The 18,327-nt window shown below is 47.0% G+C and overlaps 1 protein-coding gene across 1 annotated transcript in view; it reads right to left on the reverse strand.

Annotated features, from left to right (window-relative positions):
- Positions 1-11,963, reverse strand: part of LOC137435653 (serine/threonine-protein phosphatase PP1-beta catalytic subunit) — a 94,868-nt gene extending 82,905 nt beyond the window's left edge. The window contains exons 1-2 of the mRNA XM_068129595.2: positions 11,747-11,963; positions 1,331-1,462 (exon numbers count right to left, since the gene is read on the reverse strand). Of these exons, the coding sequence (XP_067985696.1) occupies positions 1,331-1,462; positions 11,747-11,798 (184 nt within the window). The 5' untranslated portion in view covers positions 11,799-11,963. The remainder of the gene's footprint in view (positions 1-1,330; positions 1,463-11,746) is intronic.
- Positions 11,964-18,327: the final 6,364 nt, after the last annotated feature.

Raw genomic sequence — 18,327 nt, forward strand, 5'->3', positions numbered from 1 at the left:
ATTTATCATTAAACAAGTACAAAAAGTTTTAATTAAAACAAAAGCCGCGTCGATGTTACACAATGCCTAGATGCAGCTGTGCCTATAACGTCGATGTTATAGGCACAGGACATTTCTATTGATTCGATTACTTGATGTTATTTTTGTGCAAAGTGAAAATATATCTCGGCAATTTCCCGTGTGTGGCGACGAATTTTTAATATATCTCGGCATTTTCCTGTCTGTTATTTCAGGCGGTGTATGACTGACCATGCCGCGATTTAAAAAAATATATATCTCGGCAATTTCCCATATGTGGCGACACGTGAACGAAGCTATGGCTGCTCTCTCCACATTATTGTGACGTATAAATTAAATATTTCATCGTGACGATTGTCATCAAATGGACGAATTTTAAATATATCTCGGCATTTTCCCGTCTGTTATTTCGGGCGGTGTATGACTGACCATGCCGCGATTTAAAAAAAAAATATCTCAATGGACTTGAAGTTACAGGCCTTTGAGAATTCATTTCGTTCTATAAAGGGCAACTTTCATCGGAATTTCTTCCCGTTTTTTTTCAACCGAGTCTAAAACTATGTTAGCGACTGTGAAAAATGAAATTATATATCGAATTTGATTTGAAATAAAACTGACAGAGGAAGACACCACGGGCCTACAAAACAGGCCTCAAAGCTATGCGAGTTAATAAAATGGTGGATATTTGTTTATATGAAGCCTCTCCCACAATGGGTGGAGCTATGGTTCCCAGAATGGGTGGAGCTTTGAGGTTTTGTCTTCTCTGCAAGAAGAACAAGAAGAACAAGAACAGCAGAGGGCACTCTATGACCAGCGTCTTGCGACGCGGCTAACAAGAACAACAGCAGAGGGCACTCTATGACCAGCGTCTTGCGACGCGGCTAAAAAATATTACACAGGAGGAGGCGCTCCGATGGTGAAAATGTCGTGTCAATCGGACCAACAGTTGCAGATGACGAATTTTAAAGGGAATAAACCTGCAAAATGCCGGCAAAAGGGACATACATACATACATACATAACCCTGTTGCAATCGGCATTGCCTCAGGTTAAGCCGTAAAAGAACATCTCTCCTCTCTGCACATGGGCGATCAGGACAAATTCAGAGGCAAAGTAGTGATAAACTCCAGGTTCGCCTTCCAATTCATGATCAAAACAACATTAAAACTTAAATTAAGTCGTCATAAACAGACATCTGTTTGTGTCCGTCTCCAAAGTACAGACACAGTGAACCAACTGATCAAGTGCACTTTTCGCTTTGCAGGAGCAGGGTAACAAAAACAAGCAAGTACAGTGACAGACTTAAACCTTACCACAGATTTTGAGTGGAGCCTCAAGCTCCAGAAGGATAGGTTGGCTGAGAAAGATCTCACGTGACTTGATGCAGAGACCACGTACTTCAGCTTCTGTCATCTGCACCGTCTTCCCTGGGCGGCAGCCTCGCACTGCATGCAAACAAAGGAGAAGAGGGAGGGTGAGGCAAAAGGAAGCAAGCTCCAATGGTTTCAACGTAAGAGCATGGTGCTATCATTCAGACCAGGCAATCAAAGTCAAAAACAAACACTTGGCCGTACTCCATCTTGAGCTAACCCCAAATACAACCTTGTCCACTTGGAGAAAAAAGCAATTGAATGTGCACACACACACATATATATATATATATATATATAAAATTTATTCCACAAAGCTGTTAAAACAACACGTCTGACAAACACCATTCACAAATAAACACCTGGTGCCAAAGGAAAATGCTTTTCCACCATGGTGCAATTTTCCCAACTTGCTCACAGCTGTTGAAGCAGATTAACGAGGAATCCTCTGCACAAAGCAAATTACGATCGATCATCGAAATACAGGCTTGCATTGTACCGCTGCAAATACAGAACCGGTATTGTACCCATTGCACTCTAAACTCCATGACCGTTTGGGTTTATACCTCTGCACATTGTGCAATGTTTCAGTTCTTTATAAAAGTGTGCCAGAAACCAACACAGAGCTGGCACGCCAAGCGAGCGAGCAGCGTTTCATGATCCAACAGGAAAATCGCAAATGCTAAGTATTTTTGCCATAACTAAAATCCCAACAAGCTGATCTAAAAATAAAAACACCATCATCAATCTATGCCAACAGCTGTTTTATCAGATGTCCAACCTGTCAAACATTGGTATCAAAGATAAGATGATGGTAAACATGAATTTCTTCTGTGGACTATTAGTCTCAACTTGTGCAAGATTAACCTCACATCAAAATAGAGATATTTATACAATCTTAATTCGGCTCACAGAGGGCCTTGTAATGTGTCTGCAACACAAGGCCAAATCTCCACCAGAGAGGCATTCCTCTTCCCATTTAATTACATCTTAAAACCTGGTTTCGTTTATTTATCAAAGGTCTTTGATTCGCTCCTTGTTTGTTTGCCAATTATTTCCCCTTTTCTTCCGGTCCCAGTCCTTTGGACTTTTGTAACCCCCCGAACCCAGAACCTCTCTCTCATAGTGTTTAAATCGAGTCATGTCAACGCCACATTCTCCCTGACCAGTTGCACTCACCTCTGACTCACTCCCATCCGATAATCAATATTCACCCCAATCCGACCCTATCCCACACCGACGAAGGATGAACACCCGAAACCTCAACTTCTTCTCCTTTCCACAGCAGTGACTGTTGATTCAATCCATCGAGCTCTAACGTCTGCCGTCACAGAATGACTAGACCTCACGGGCAAGACTAGTTCTTCACACGGTCAGGTATATTTGTTCACCTTGTATTCAAGCTCCACCGTGGCATTTTATCAACACCTGTGTGGCATCAAGTGCACCGAGAATCGTTTGCTCCATTAAGGCGTCACACTGTTATCGCTCAAATGACGGTAGATTCATCCACAAATACAGCATCATCATGTAACAATTGCCACAAAACTTCCCAACAGGGCTCCTCTTGCCTCCAGCATCAATGGAGGTGGCCAAATTGTAGAGACAAACGTTTGCAGCAAGAGAAGGCTAAAATAAATGGTTTGTGCCTGGTCATTATATTCCATGCAACAAAGCATATTGAAATGGGGGGCGATTTTTGTTTGACTGAAAAAAAAAAATCCTTCCTTTGATCAGATCTTAGTGCTTTGGATTAAAGAGAGCACCATCAGTGATAAAGCTTCAACCTGTCAAGGTCTGCATTTAAACTACGAAAAACAAGGAGTGAATCGGCCCATGATAATAGTGGATGGGAATTTCATTAAAAATATGACAGCAGGTCCTGAAGCTCACCTGGATCAGGAGCAACAGTCACTCAAACCCTCCCCCCCCCCCCCCCCCTCACACCCCTCTTCTCCCCACAGACCTCGATATTTTAATGCTGTGAACAAACTTTGGTACATCATGGGCGATGAAGGTTGTGATCAAGTTTCATAGAAGTTGTGTGTGTAGTATTGGGGAAGAGAGAAAATATGCGGTCAATACACGGTCATTCGGCATCAGACATGAAGCTTGTGGCCAAGTTTCATCAAAATCGTGTGTTTGGTTCAAGCAATAATGAATGAAGTGTTTACAAACTGACTGACTGACCTACGGACACTGCTCGATCGCATAAACTCACCGGACTAAAGTCCAGTAGAGCTAAAAAAAAAAAAAACCCACAGCCCCATTAAAGTCATGTGAAATGCTCGTTTTTTGTATTCAATTTTTTTTTTCTAAATGGCAGACTTGTTGAAGCGTCGTTTGAAGGAAAAACTGCAACCATCAGTCAAACTATTGATTTTGAAGATGGCATCGTTATTGTGGAGTCTTACTTTGCCAAGTCATTTAATAAAACTCAAACCCGATTCAGAAAGAAGTTCGAGACCAGATTAGTCCCAGACAAGTCTGCTATATTTCGATTGATAGAGGTTTAAGTCCCACAGGACAGTACAAAATCTTCATTGTCAAAGTCTCACGTCTGGTCGCCCGAGGATTGCAAGATCATGAGTAAACAATGAAGCGGACAGACCATGAAGCAGTTTTGAGGAGCCCCAGGAAATTGCTGTGTCCTCCATCTCAATAATTTAAATTATCGTTATCAAGTACACAAATAAATCTGAAGCAGGAACTAAAAAAAACATGTTTATCATCGGTACAACTTTGTGGGACAATGTGTGAATGGTTTGAGGAAAAATGCGTAGGGATCCAAATTGAGTAATACGTGGTTTTCTGACGAGGCCCAGTTTCTTTCAAGTGGTCATGTTTACTCGCCAAACAATGCATTTTGGGGTTCTAATTCTCCTGATGAAGTTCTTGAAATGCCGTTGCACGGCTGAAAATGCGCTGCAGAGGTTACCTACCATAAGCAAATCTGGCATCATTGGGCCTTTCTGGTTTCAAGATGAAGGTAAATTGGTAACTGTAACCACTGAAGGGTACTAGAGAAAGTTATCCAGAAGTTCTGGGTTGCATTAGTGAGGAAGCGTCTATCGACAATAACAAATGTATGAAATAAATATAAATATATGTAAATTGTTGTATAAATAGACAGAATTGTGCAATTGTTTCAGCAAGATGGGGCCACACCTCAGTCTCCCAACAGATCAATACAGTGGTTACAACCGGAATTTAGTCAAGATGGGGCCACACAAATCACTCCCAACAGATCAATACAGTGGCTACAACATGAATTTAGTCAAGATGAATTTAATTTTGACTTCCGCTTCTGGTCCCTTGAGCAAGGTTGCGACTTCGACCTATGCACGGCATCAAAGCTTTAAGTATTTTTCCAATTTGTGTCTGTCAATTTTCCGCTTGTTATTTTATTGTGCATGTGTTACTGTGTGTGTTTCGAGTTAATCTTGGTTTGCAATCCATTCAAACTTGTGTATAATTAAATCGTTTTCTGTTTGCACCGTGTGTGTGGCCTGGTAACGAGGCTTCCCTCACCCCACACACCAACACACACCGTTTTGTGTATTTAAGTTTTCCTTCGCTGTATTGCTTATTTCTTAGATTTTCTTTTCTCCCCCCCAACTTCCCCAAACATCTACCCTTTGTCTAACGTTTTAAATACAAAAAAAATAATTATTATTATTATTTCCTTCTCTCCTCACCCAACCCCCTTTATCTCCTTCTCTTCTACCACTCCCTTCCATCTCCAGCCATAACTAGGCTTTCAAATTCTAGTTTCCTCCATCTCATTTAAACACTTTCTCCTTTCTCTGATCGACGCCCTCACTTCACGGACTTTTCCCAGATTGGTTTTCACGGTTTTGTTTAAATATGTTTAAACTTTCCCCTGCAGTGTTTTATTCAGTGGTTTATTACAACACGCTGTTTTTCTTCCTATTTAAAAGGCTTTTTTCAATTTCCTCTTCAAAAAAAATTCAATCTTACAGTTATTCCTCCCTACATAATAATTGAATATTCATTCAATTATTCAGTCATTCCGCCCTACATTCTCCAAACTCACCTTCATTCCACCCCTCTATCGTTCTCAAACGGATCTCTGACTTCAAAACTCTCCCCCTCACCCATCCACTTCAAAACTCCCCCCCTCACCCATCCACTTCAAAACTCCCCCCCTCAACCATCCACTTCAAAACTCCCCCCCTCACCCATCCACTTCAAAACTCCCCCCCTCACCCATCCACTTCAAAACTCCCCCCCTCACCCATCCACTTCAAAACTCCCCCCCTCACCCATCCACTTCAAAACTCTCCCCTCACCCATCCACTTCAAAACTCTCCCCTCACCCATCCACTTCAAAACTCACCCATCCACTTAAAAACTCCCCCCTCACCCATCCACTTAAAAACTCCCCCCTCACCCATCCACTTAAAAACTCCCCCCTCACCCATCCACTTAAAAACTCCCCCCTCACCCATCCACTTAAAAACTCCCCCCCCCCCCCCCTCACCTATCCACTTCAAAACTCCCCCCCTCACCCATCCAATTCAAAACTCCCCCCGCACCCATCCACTTCAAAACTCCCCCCGCACCCATCCACTTCAAAACTCCCCCCCTCACCCATCTACTTCAAAACTCCCCCCCTCACCCATCCACTTCAAAACTCCCCCCCTCACCCATCCACTTCAAAACTCCCCCCCTCACCCATCCACTTCAAAACTCCCCCCCTCACCCATCCACTTCAAAACTCCCCCCCCTCACCCATCCACTTCAAAACTCTCCCCCCTCACCCATCCACTTCAAAACTCCCCCCTCACCCATCCACTTCAAAACTCCCCCCTCACCCATCCACTTCAAAACTCCCCCCTCACCCATCCACTTCAAAACTCCCCCCTCACCCATCCACTTCAAAACTCCCCCCTCACCCATCCACTTCAAAACTCCCCCCTCACCCATCCACTTCAAAACTCCCCCCTCACCCATCCACTTCAAAACTCCCTCACCCATCCACTTCAAAACTCCCCCCAGTCGCGTTGAGGGCACCTTTGCGCAGCTTTGGCAGCGGGACTGTACTTGTCATCCGAACGGGATTCTGGTCTCGATTGGACATCGTTCAGACGATCGCTGGAGCGGATCGACTGACTTGAAGCCGGAATCAACTTTGGCTTGAAGCCGGAATAAACTTTGGCTTGAAGCCGGAATAGAGACATTGGGGAATGTTCTTCTTGTTTCACTCACTTGGAGCACAGCGAGTTATATACTACGAAACTGATGGTACCATCATAAGATATATATTGATTGTACTTTTGATTAGTATTAATGTTGTACTGTTATTCTTGTGTGATCTTAATACAATATTTGTTTGTTGGTAACAATTGGTGTGGCTTCACCATTGATCTTTGATATACAGAATAACACATTTTTCTGCCGCGACTCCTCTTGGGGCTCGGAGGTACACCGTGACCGGAGGCTCGGGAGGAGCGCGTAACACTATGCTCTGCCCCCCCCCCCCTCCTCCCACAACACCTCACCATGCCTCTTCCCATCACCATCAAACCTTTTGTTCTACTCATCCTTCCCCTTCTCCCAACTCTTCTGCAATCTCCAACACACCATCAACAGCTCTCCCTACCTCTCCGCCCTCATCCTACCCTACCCCTCCCCTCCCCTCCCCTCCCCTGTCATGTACCCGATGCTCCCCTCCCTTAACGGTATGGACCTCAAACATCTAGGGCCTTCGCTCAAACCTGACTGATATCCCCATACAGGTTGCTTCTGACAAACCAGACGTAATCTGCTTAACAGAAACTTTCCTCCTTCAAGATATCTCTGATTCTTTAATATCTCTTCCTGGTTACTCCCTCCTCCAGTATGATAGACCTGAGCCTCATCCTAGAGGTGGGGTTGCTATCTTGATCAAAAACTCTTCCTCAATCTCCTTGCACTGCCCTCTCTCCACCTCACCACCAGGAGCACCTCTGGCTACGGCTTCCCCATCAATCCCACCTTCTGTTCATGTGTTCTGTAACGTCCTCCAAACAGTGATGACTCCATTTACATCTCCCTGTCTGACAACATGGACCAACTTCTATCCACTCATCCCAACTCTCTCTCCCTCATATGTGGCGACATCACCTGTCATCACGTCAGCTGGTTGGGTGTGGGTACCTCTCACACCAGCCATGGCATCTCAGCAAAGGACATCTGCGACTCACTGGGACTGACACAATCTGTCAATTTCCTGACCCGGATCTCAGTCAATGGAGTATCTTCTCTTCTAGACTTGGTTATGACAAACTTCCCTGCAAATGTCTGCTGCTCTTCTTCTGCTCCAATCGGTTCTTCTGATCATGTGCTTGTAAAAGTGGACATCTCTCTGGCCATTCTCAGAGACCCTCCTCAGCGCTGATGAGTCTGGCATTTCACTCAGGCTGACTGGCACGGTCTTCAAGCAGCCATCAATCATCTGGACTGGTCTACAATCTCTACTGCCTCTGACATTAACTCTTCCTGGGAATTCTTCCAAAGTAAACTGCTCTCATGCACAGATTTATCCCCATCTCGTCTTCAGTTGTCTTACCCTTCCTCCCGGCCATGGTACACTGAATCTTGTGGCGAGACAGTTGCCCTGAAACAACTTGCCTTCACCTCATGGAAGGCTAATCCAACTGAAGGCAATCTCAGTTCCTTTCACAATGCTCGGAACAAGTGTGTATCTACCTTCAGGAGTGCCAGGAAACCATCTCTCTGCTCTCAAAACCACCGATGCCGACACACATCCACACACACCCACGAACACTCACCCACACACACACTGATACCCACACCCACACACCGATACCCACACCCACCCACCGATACCCACACCCACATACAAACACACACACCTATCACAAACACACACACCTATCACACACACACACACACGATCACACACACACACGATCACACACACACACGATCACACACACACACACACACACGATCACACACGATCACACACACACGATCACACACACACACGATCACACACACACACGATCACACACACACGATCACACACACACACACACACACACACACACACGATCACACACGATCGATCACACACACGATCACACACACACACACACACACGATCACACACACACACACACACACACACACACACACACACACACACACACACACACACACACACACACACACACACACACACACACACACACACACACACACGATCACACACACACGATCACACACACACGATCACACACACACGATCACACACACACAATCACACACACACACGATCACACACACACACGATCACACACACACACGATCACACACACACACGATCACACACACACACGATCACACACACACACGATCACACACACACACGATCACACACACACACGATCACACACACACACGATCACACACACACACGATCACACACACACACACGATCACACACACACACACACACACGATCACCCACACACACACACACACGATCACCCACACACACACACGCGATCACCCACACACACGATCACACACACACACACACACGATCACACACACACACACACACGATCACACACACACACACACACACGATCACACACACACACACACGATCACACACACACACACACGAGATCACACACACACACACACGAGATCACACACACACACACACGAGATCACACACACACACACACGAGATCACACACACACACACACGAGATCACACACACACACGAGATCACACACACACACGAGATCACACACACACACACACGATCACACACACACACACGATCACACACACACACACACACACACGATCACACACACACACACACACACACGATCACACACACACACACACACACACGATCTCACACACACACACACACGATCGCACACACACACGATCACACACACACACGATCACACACACACACACGATCACACACACACGATCACACACACACACACACACACGATCTCACACACACGATCACACACACACACGATCACACACACACACGATCACACACACACACACGATCACACACACACACACGATCACACACACACGATCACACACACACACACACACACGATCACACACACACACGATCACACACACACACGATCACACACACACACGATCACACACACACACGATCACACACACACACGATCACACACACACACGATCACACACACACACGATCACACACACACACGATCACACACACACACGATCACACACACACACGATCACACACACACACGATCACACACACACACGATCACACACACACACGATCACACACACACACGATCACACACACACACGATCACACACACACACGATCACACACACACACGATCTCTCACACACACACACACGATCTCACACACACACACACGATCTCACACACACACACACGATCTCACACACACACACACGATCTCACACACGATCTCACACACGATCTCACACACGATCTCACACACGATCTCACACACGATCTCACACACGATCTCACACACGATCTCACACACACACACACGATCTCACACACACACACACGATCTCACACACACACACACACGATCTCACACACACACACACGATCTCACACACACACACACGATCTCACACACACACACGATCTCACACACACACACGATCTCACACACACACACGATCTCACACACACACACGATCTCACACACACACACGATCTCACACACACACACGATCTCACACACACACACGATCTCACACACACACACGATCTCACACACACACACGATCTCACACACACACACGATCTCACACACACACACGATCTCACACACACACACGATCTCACACACACACACGATCTCACACACACACACGATCTCACACACACACACGATCTCACACACACACACGATCTCACACACACACACGATCTCACACACACACACGATCTCACACACACACACGATCTCACACACACACACGATCTCACACACACACACGATCTCACACACACACACGATCTCACACACACACACGATCTCACACACACACACGATCTCACACACACACACGATCTCACACACACACACGATCTCACACACACACACGATCTCACACACACACACGATCTCACACACACACACGATCTCACACACACACACGATCTCACACACACACACGATCTCACACACACACACGATCTCACACACACACACGATCTCACACACACACACGATCTCACACACACACACGATCACACACACACACACACACACACACACACACACACACACACACACACACACACACACACACACACACACACACACACACACACACAGATCACACACACACACGATCACACACACACACGATCACACACACACACGATCACACACACACACGATCACACACACACACGATCACACACACACACGATCACACACACACACGATCACACACACACACGATCACACACACACACGATCACACACACACACGATCACACACACACACGATCACACACACACACGATCACACACACACACGATCACACACACACACACGATCACACACACACACACGATCACACACACACACACGATCACACACACACACGATCACACACACACACACACACACACACGATCACACACACACACACACACACACACACACACACACACACCGATCACACTCACACACCGATCACACTCACACACCGATCACACTCACACACCGATCACACTCACACACCGATCACACTCACACACCGATCACACACACACACCGATCACACACACACACCGATCACACACACCGATCACACACACACACCGATCACACACACACACCGATCACACTCACACACCGATCACACACACACCGATCACACACACAGACCGATCACACACACACACCGATCACACACACACACACCGATCACACACACACACACCGATCACACACACACACACCGATCACACACACACACACCGATCACACACACACACACACCGATCACACACACCGATCACTCACACACACACACACCGATCACTCACACACACACACACCGATCACACACACACACACCGATCACATACACACACACACCGATCACATACACACACACACCGATCACACACACACCGATCACACACGATCACACACACACACCGATCACACATACACACTGACACAGTCACACACCGATCACACAGTCACACACAGTCACACACAGTCACACACGACACGTTAGCGGAAGAGGCCGTCTCAAACTTTATATCCCTCAATTCATTCCTCACCTTCGAGCAACCTTGCGATCAAGCTGTCAACATTCAGCTCTCCGTCCGCCATTCTCGATGGTTGGTAGCACCACGTCTTGCCTCACCAGACCGATCTCCTAACCACAGTGTTCCGCCCAACACCCGCCAACCACGGTAACTAAATACAGAAAATTAACCACCAGAGGCTGTCTTAAATAATCTTTTTTTTTTTTAGTCTTGTTATGGTTACTACCGTGTTATAGTAAACTCTCAAAGGACATATATATGTGAGTTGTTTGTTTTTATAACCGTTTAAGGTGAGCTATGTAACATACGCATTGATTTCGAGAGAGAGAGGAGGGACCTCAGCCTTGCTAAATAAACCCGTCGATACACCTCTAGTTTCTATGAACTAGTTATTTTAGTAAAGTGATTATTTTGAATTACAACTTAATATTATAGGGTGAAATAACAAAAACGATTGAAATTTATTACTATATCAGAATCTATAATGATCATGTAGCTTCGTCGGCTTGCCAAGCAACACTGGAATATCAAAGGCCTATATTAAGAGTTGCAACGGTGCAGTGGTGTTACTGTGTTGGCAGTGATAAAGCACCCAGTATAACCCCTGCCAAGAAACTGTTTCGGCACCACGAACGCTCTGTGAAGAGTATGCAACAGAGAATAAAACAGGAGGGTCAGCGGACAGTTTGAAAATTCAGTTGGACAGGTATCTGGAGGAAGTGTAGATGGTGAAGTCCTATTACCAGTAGACGTTGCCAGTTTTGTTGTTTATGCTTATAGTTTGCAATGCGATGGAATGTTGCACAAATACTTTTCACGGCATCAAATCAATGATCTCCCTGATAAAGAAAACGGTTGGCCTGAAAACGGCACATCACGTGATCAAACAACACCTTTTTATTATGAGGAGGTTTTTGCACATAGGAAGCTTTTTGGGATTTTCTGAGACTCATTAACTTGCACTTCTGCTTTTTATTCCTTCCATACAAGGTCGAGGCTCATGGAAGAGTGAAAACAGAACGAACCCATAATATCGAAAAAGAAGAAGATACTGTTAAGGAGGGAAGAATGAGATGAAGTGGAGGAAGAGGCCACGGTGGGTGAACAAGCTGTGGGTGCAACCTCAGTGCAAACACAGCAAGAAGACAGGAAAATGGGGGTGTGCAGGTGAAACATGTTGTGGATGACGCAAAGAACCTCGAAAGAAATGGCTAAGGTTGGAGAGTGTTAATGGGGGTAGAAATATCAAGAGTATGGATGGAGAATGACCTCAGGTGGTAGCAAACACACCCATCTTGAAGCCCTGGGGGGAAGATTGGGATGGAACAGACTGGGAAAGTTGAATCCGTACAGGTGAGAGAAAAGTGAAACAACCGAGTGGATATGAGCATTGAGCCGAGATTTTGAAGTTTCATGAGAAGTGGGTTACTGGCAGATTACGTGCATGTTGCAGAAACCTGAGAATAAAGGGTGTTGATGGGGATTGGAGGTGAAGGGGGGAGAGGGAGGACAACAATATAAGGGCAGATGGTGCAAGACCAGAAAGGACGCAGTAGAAACAGAGACGCTATACCAACCTGTCTGCAAGAGAGCCGTCTCCCTTGACATTTCACGTGCCTTCGATACGGTCTGGCACCCTGCTCTGCTCACCAAACTCTCCTCCTTTGGTATCCATGGAAATCTCCACGCATGGCTGGCGGACTTCCTCTCTGGTCGTAGTCAACGTGTGGCCCTGAATGGGTTTCTCTCATCTCCTCTTCCTGTTCAGGCTGGAGTTCCCCAAGGTAGTGTTCTGGGCCCTGTGCTTTTTCTGGTCTTCATCAATGATCTCTCTGACTCTCTTGAAAATCCTCTCTATCTCTTTGCTGACGACTCTACTCTCTGTCGCTCCATTCCTCATCCCTCAGATCGGCAGTCTGCAGCCTCCTCACTCTCTGCAGACCTGGACAAAATCACAGACTGGGCAAACAAATGGAACATGTCTTTCAATCCTGATAAATCTCACACTCTTACGATGTCTCTCCGAAAAGACCGACTGGAAAACCCTCCCATCCACTTTCTGAATAATCCTCTCCAAGAAGTTCTGTCACTCAAGCTTTTGGGTCTCACTATTTGCCATGATCTTTCCTTGGAAAACCACATTTCAAATCTGGCCTCCAAAGCCAGTCGCCGACTGGGCATCCTCCGTCATGCGAAGTCCTTCCTTGGCACACCTGAGCTCCTCACCACATACAAGGCTTTCATCCGCAGCTCTATGGAATACTGCTCTCCCCTCTGGTCTGGTGCTCCTGCCTCACACCTAGCCCGTCTTCACGCTGTTGAAACCAAAGCGTTCAGAATCATTGGAATCTCCCGCGATGAAGCTAACTCCAAGGGCCTTTCACTCACTCACCGCAGGCAGGTTGGTGGTCTTTCCGTCTTCTACCGACTCCTCTCTGGCCTTGCCCCACCAGCCCTCTCTGGGCTCTGTCCCCCAAATATTCCTACAGGTCGCACAAGATCTGCCTGCAACCCTCTTATGGTTAAACTGCCAAAATCAAGACTTTCTGCTCACCTTCACTCCTTCATTCCTCTTTTCTCCGGCCTCTGGAACAAACTCCCTCACTCTCTTCAATCCCACTCCACCCTCCAGGTCTTTAAAACAGCTGTTCACCACCATCTCTTATCCTCCCACATCCAAAACCCTGATCTTTTCTACCCCCGCTAATTTCGGTCCCCTTGTGTTTTACACTTCTCCCACCCCCCCCCCCTTCCCACGCCTCCTGCCCCCAAGCCCTCTCCCTCCCACACTTCTCCCTGCTCTCAAATGTTGTGGTTGTGTACTTCCCCTTCTCTCCCCATCTTGTCTTCCGCTCCCTCTTTTTGTATATTTTGTTTGTCTGGTTGATTTGTTTGTGAAATAAATGTTAGCTCTTTCACGAGCCTCGATTCAGTATACAAAAAAAAAGAAGAAAAAAAAAGAGTAACAAGCGTTACGCCTAGGTCCCCCGTCGGTGAAGTGATGTGAGTTGACAAAGTGGAAGATGCAAGGCGGCCATCTTGGATTTTGACGTGGCGACCCAATTTTCAATAGCGTTCTCCCTTATGCGTAGATACACCCACACACCAGATTAGAAGTTGGTACTTCGCTTATTTTTCAAGATATTCCGCTCACAAGGTTCAGACATACATGGCGGCGGCCATCTTGGATTTTGACGTGGCGACCCAATTTTCAACAGCGTTCTCCCTTATGCATAGTGTTACGGATCCCGGATTTAGGTGAATTACTATTCATGTCATTGCTTATTAATGTTTATTCTATTAAAGGTTGTTGTGGTTAAATGGTTACAGAGGCTCCGGATAACAGGAGACCGGAAACGGGATAGTGAACCGGAAGAAGAAAAAGACACGAGGTCCGGGAGAAGCGGCGATCTTCTTCTTCATCGCCCAGCTCCAACGCGAGCGGTGTCGATATTGAGCAGCGTGGGGGACGCTGCGTTTGAAAGCCCGTCTGGCGAAAGGAGTTACCTGCGCGGGGTAATTACCGATTACACGTCAAGTTGCCGTGGGTTCGTGCACGGAACCAAGCATCCGGCACAGTTCGCCTCAACGTCTACAAGGACGCGTACGGGTTGCACCTTGGGCCTCGCACGCTTGGCAAGCCGCGCTTTGCTTTGCCCGCTTTGCTTTGCAAGGAGGTGTGCGCTGCAGCAGCTGTTCCCGGTACGCGACGTGCACGTTTGGAACACGTCAGCCAGGGGTTCGTTCAACTGCCCGTGTGCGGAGAAGTCGACCTTCACCTTGGTGTGGAGGAGCCCAGAGACATTGTGAGGGACAGTGACCATTGAGGGGTCGTGAGTGGGGAAAGGAGGGAAATATATGAGATGGCCATCTTAGTAAGATTGTTGATGGATTGTTGATTGCTGATGATGGATGGAGAATATATTGTTACTGATCGCGGATTAAGATGTTATTTACCGAGCGGTGGTATTGCCGCGACCGTTACAGGATCCCTGACTCACCCGATTCACCCAGAACTTTGGCCGGATCGCACCGCAGCTGCTCAATGAGGGGAAAAGACTAAAACGACGCATGCAAAGAAGAAAAGGAATAAAACGAATAGACGGACAGAAGAGTAATTGGATTTATTATTTACACAAGCAAAAAGGAGCAATCAAGGTTTATTTACAACACATAAGACGCAGGTGACACAGTGCAAATTTTAGCTTACCTACAGACTTAATTAAATACCCAGGGACAGAACAAACAAAACAAACTCACGTACACAAGAAGGGTGGAAAGGCAGGAGGTGGATGGCTGGAGGGAGAGGAAAGGTCCAAGGGGGTCCTGCAGCTCAACCGGCGCGTTTAGCAGCCGCCGTTCCTTTACGGTCCTGCTCCAAACCGCCGTCCAGGCCCCAAGTGGCTGTGGGTGTTCTTGCTGCTGTGGCCTCCGCTGCGTTCCCAGGACTTGTCTGACTCGTTGGTCCAAACCCTCAACTCTTTCTTGGTCCCTCACTCTTTACCACCGACTCCTCACCGCAACCAACGCAACCACTTGACCACCACCTCTACTGACTGACTCTTCACCACTCTCCACTTGACGACCGACTCTCAACCAACTCAGACCAACTCACGACTCACTTCCGTGCGCGCCTTTTATAGCGCCTCCAGCGATTAAGCCGCCGGCGTTTTGGACACGCCCATCGGGGTGCTCACCTCGGCCCTGGTTGGTCGCGCGACCCTCGGGCTCCGCCCTGGATGACGACGGGCGGGCACGCCCCTCTTCCCCTCTATGACGAGGTGGAGACACGCCTTTCTTCCCCGACTCGAGCCTCGTGGTCAATGGCGGTTATTGGAGGGGAGGTAATTGAGAATCGAGGGCTCAGCAATGACGAAAGGGGATGTGATAGGAAATGGAGGTTTTGGGGATGGGAATGAAAGGGGATCTATTCTCTTTCACTGGTGCAATGGAGTACTTCAATTAATGGGAGACACAGCCTTACCCTAAAACACAGAATAAGAGATAACTATCAACAGGGGTATTCTATTACTTGGCTGATGTGTATGCTTGTGGACTAATTATGGGATGCCCTTTCACCTTTACACAGCTCCGGAGGTAGGGGGGCGCAGAATAAACAATAATAATAATAGTACAGCACACAATCAAAAAAATATACAGTCCTCATCTCCGCAACACTGCACCCTCCTCGTCTTAGGCACGTCCCGGGCCTACAACTTTTATTTTTAGTGTGACACGTAGGTGTAGTTCCCTCTATTTTTAACCTGACCCTGAGTGCGACAGTTTTAAAACATAAATAAATGTGTCCCGCTGCTCCATTGCACCCTGCCTAACAGACTTACGCCCACAGTTAACCGAATTGCGGAATGGTCTTCAAACTATACACTGACGGTGGGAAGCGTTATTTACAATGGCGCTATTTTTATTTACAAAACTAACCCAGGACCTGTGATTGTTCTTTCTGGGGGGGAGACAGTCTGCTCTGCATCGACGCACCATGAACGCACCCAAAAATGCACCAATACAAGCACCCTCAAGCACCAATCGGTGCAGTCACCATTGTTCATCAATAAAAATAAACCAACAACCCCTAACCCTGCAGGTGATCTCTTGCTCTTCGGCTCCCTCTGCTGGTTATTATTATTTCTTCCAGTTGTTGTCTTTTCCTTCATTTTCTTACTGGCGGCCTATTTGAACTGAAAAATGCACCCAATGTGTCCTTTTTATTTATTTTATTTATGGCCCACAGGGCCGACTAGTGTGGTTCACCTGTGGGGCATCGGTGCCCTGTGGCCAAGGTCCGCCAGCAAGATTTCGGGCCCTCATGGCCGGTTCCAGCAGAGGGGCCATGCCCCAACCCATGGGGTCCATAAGTGGTGCTCGGCCACAGACATGTGGTCCATAATGTGGTGCATCGATGCAGACAGCTGGTTCTGGGAATTTCGGGTGCACAATGGCCGACCCACGCACGCTCCCCTCGGCACCCAATGGCGCACAGGTCATGTGGGAGACAAAAGGGGAAAGACAATTGAGCGAGGGGTAAGGTCACAAGGGTACACATCAATAAGGCAATGCAAGGCGAAATGCGTATGGAGGGCGAAGTGAGAAAGCTCGTCCCTACCGTACGTCACCCCCCTGTCACCTACCCTACCCTTGCCCGTACCCCATATGTACAAAAATCTACACATTTACAAATTCGTCACTACTGTCACGTCGTCCCCATATTTCCCCTATACCAAATTCGTCTCCACAATCCCTCTACTTCAAAATTTGCCATCACCAAATTCATCATCAATCCTCATAAGGAGGCAGCGATGGAACATCAAAGCACAATGTCACACCCACGTCATGATGCGTCTCACCATCCAAACATTTGCACAGTAAAAATAATTAAACATGGCATGGTGCGGAGTACCTGTCACCTCAGGTGAGTGGATGCAGATGGTGCGAGGAGACTTCATCCTAACTACTTTCTAAATGACATTAACACACTTTACACTACCCGGGGTCTCTCCCTGCCAATCCATTGGCCAACTTACACTATGGGTTCTAAAAACCAATTCCCATTGACCAAACTGTGGTGCTTCTCAATT

This window comes from Myxine glutinosa, chromosome 9 (genome assembly GCF_964187855.1).
Source record: "Myxine glutinosa chromosome 9, kmMyxGlut1.1, whole genome shotgun sequence".
Taxonomy (NCBI): Eukaryota; Metazoa; Chordata; class Myxini; order Myxiniformes; family Myxinidae; genus Myxine; species Myxine glutinosa.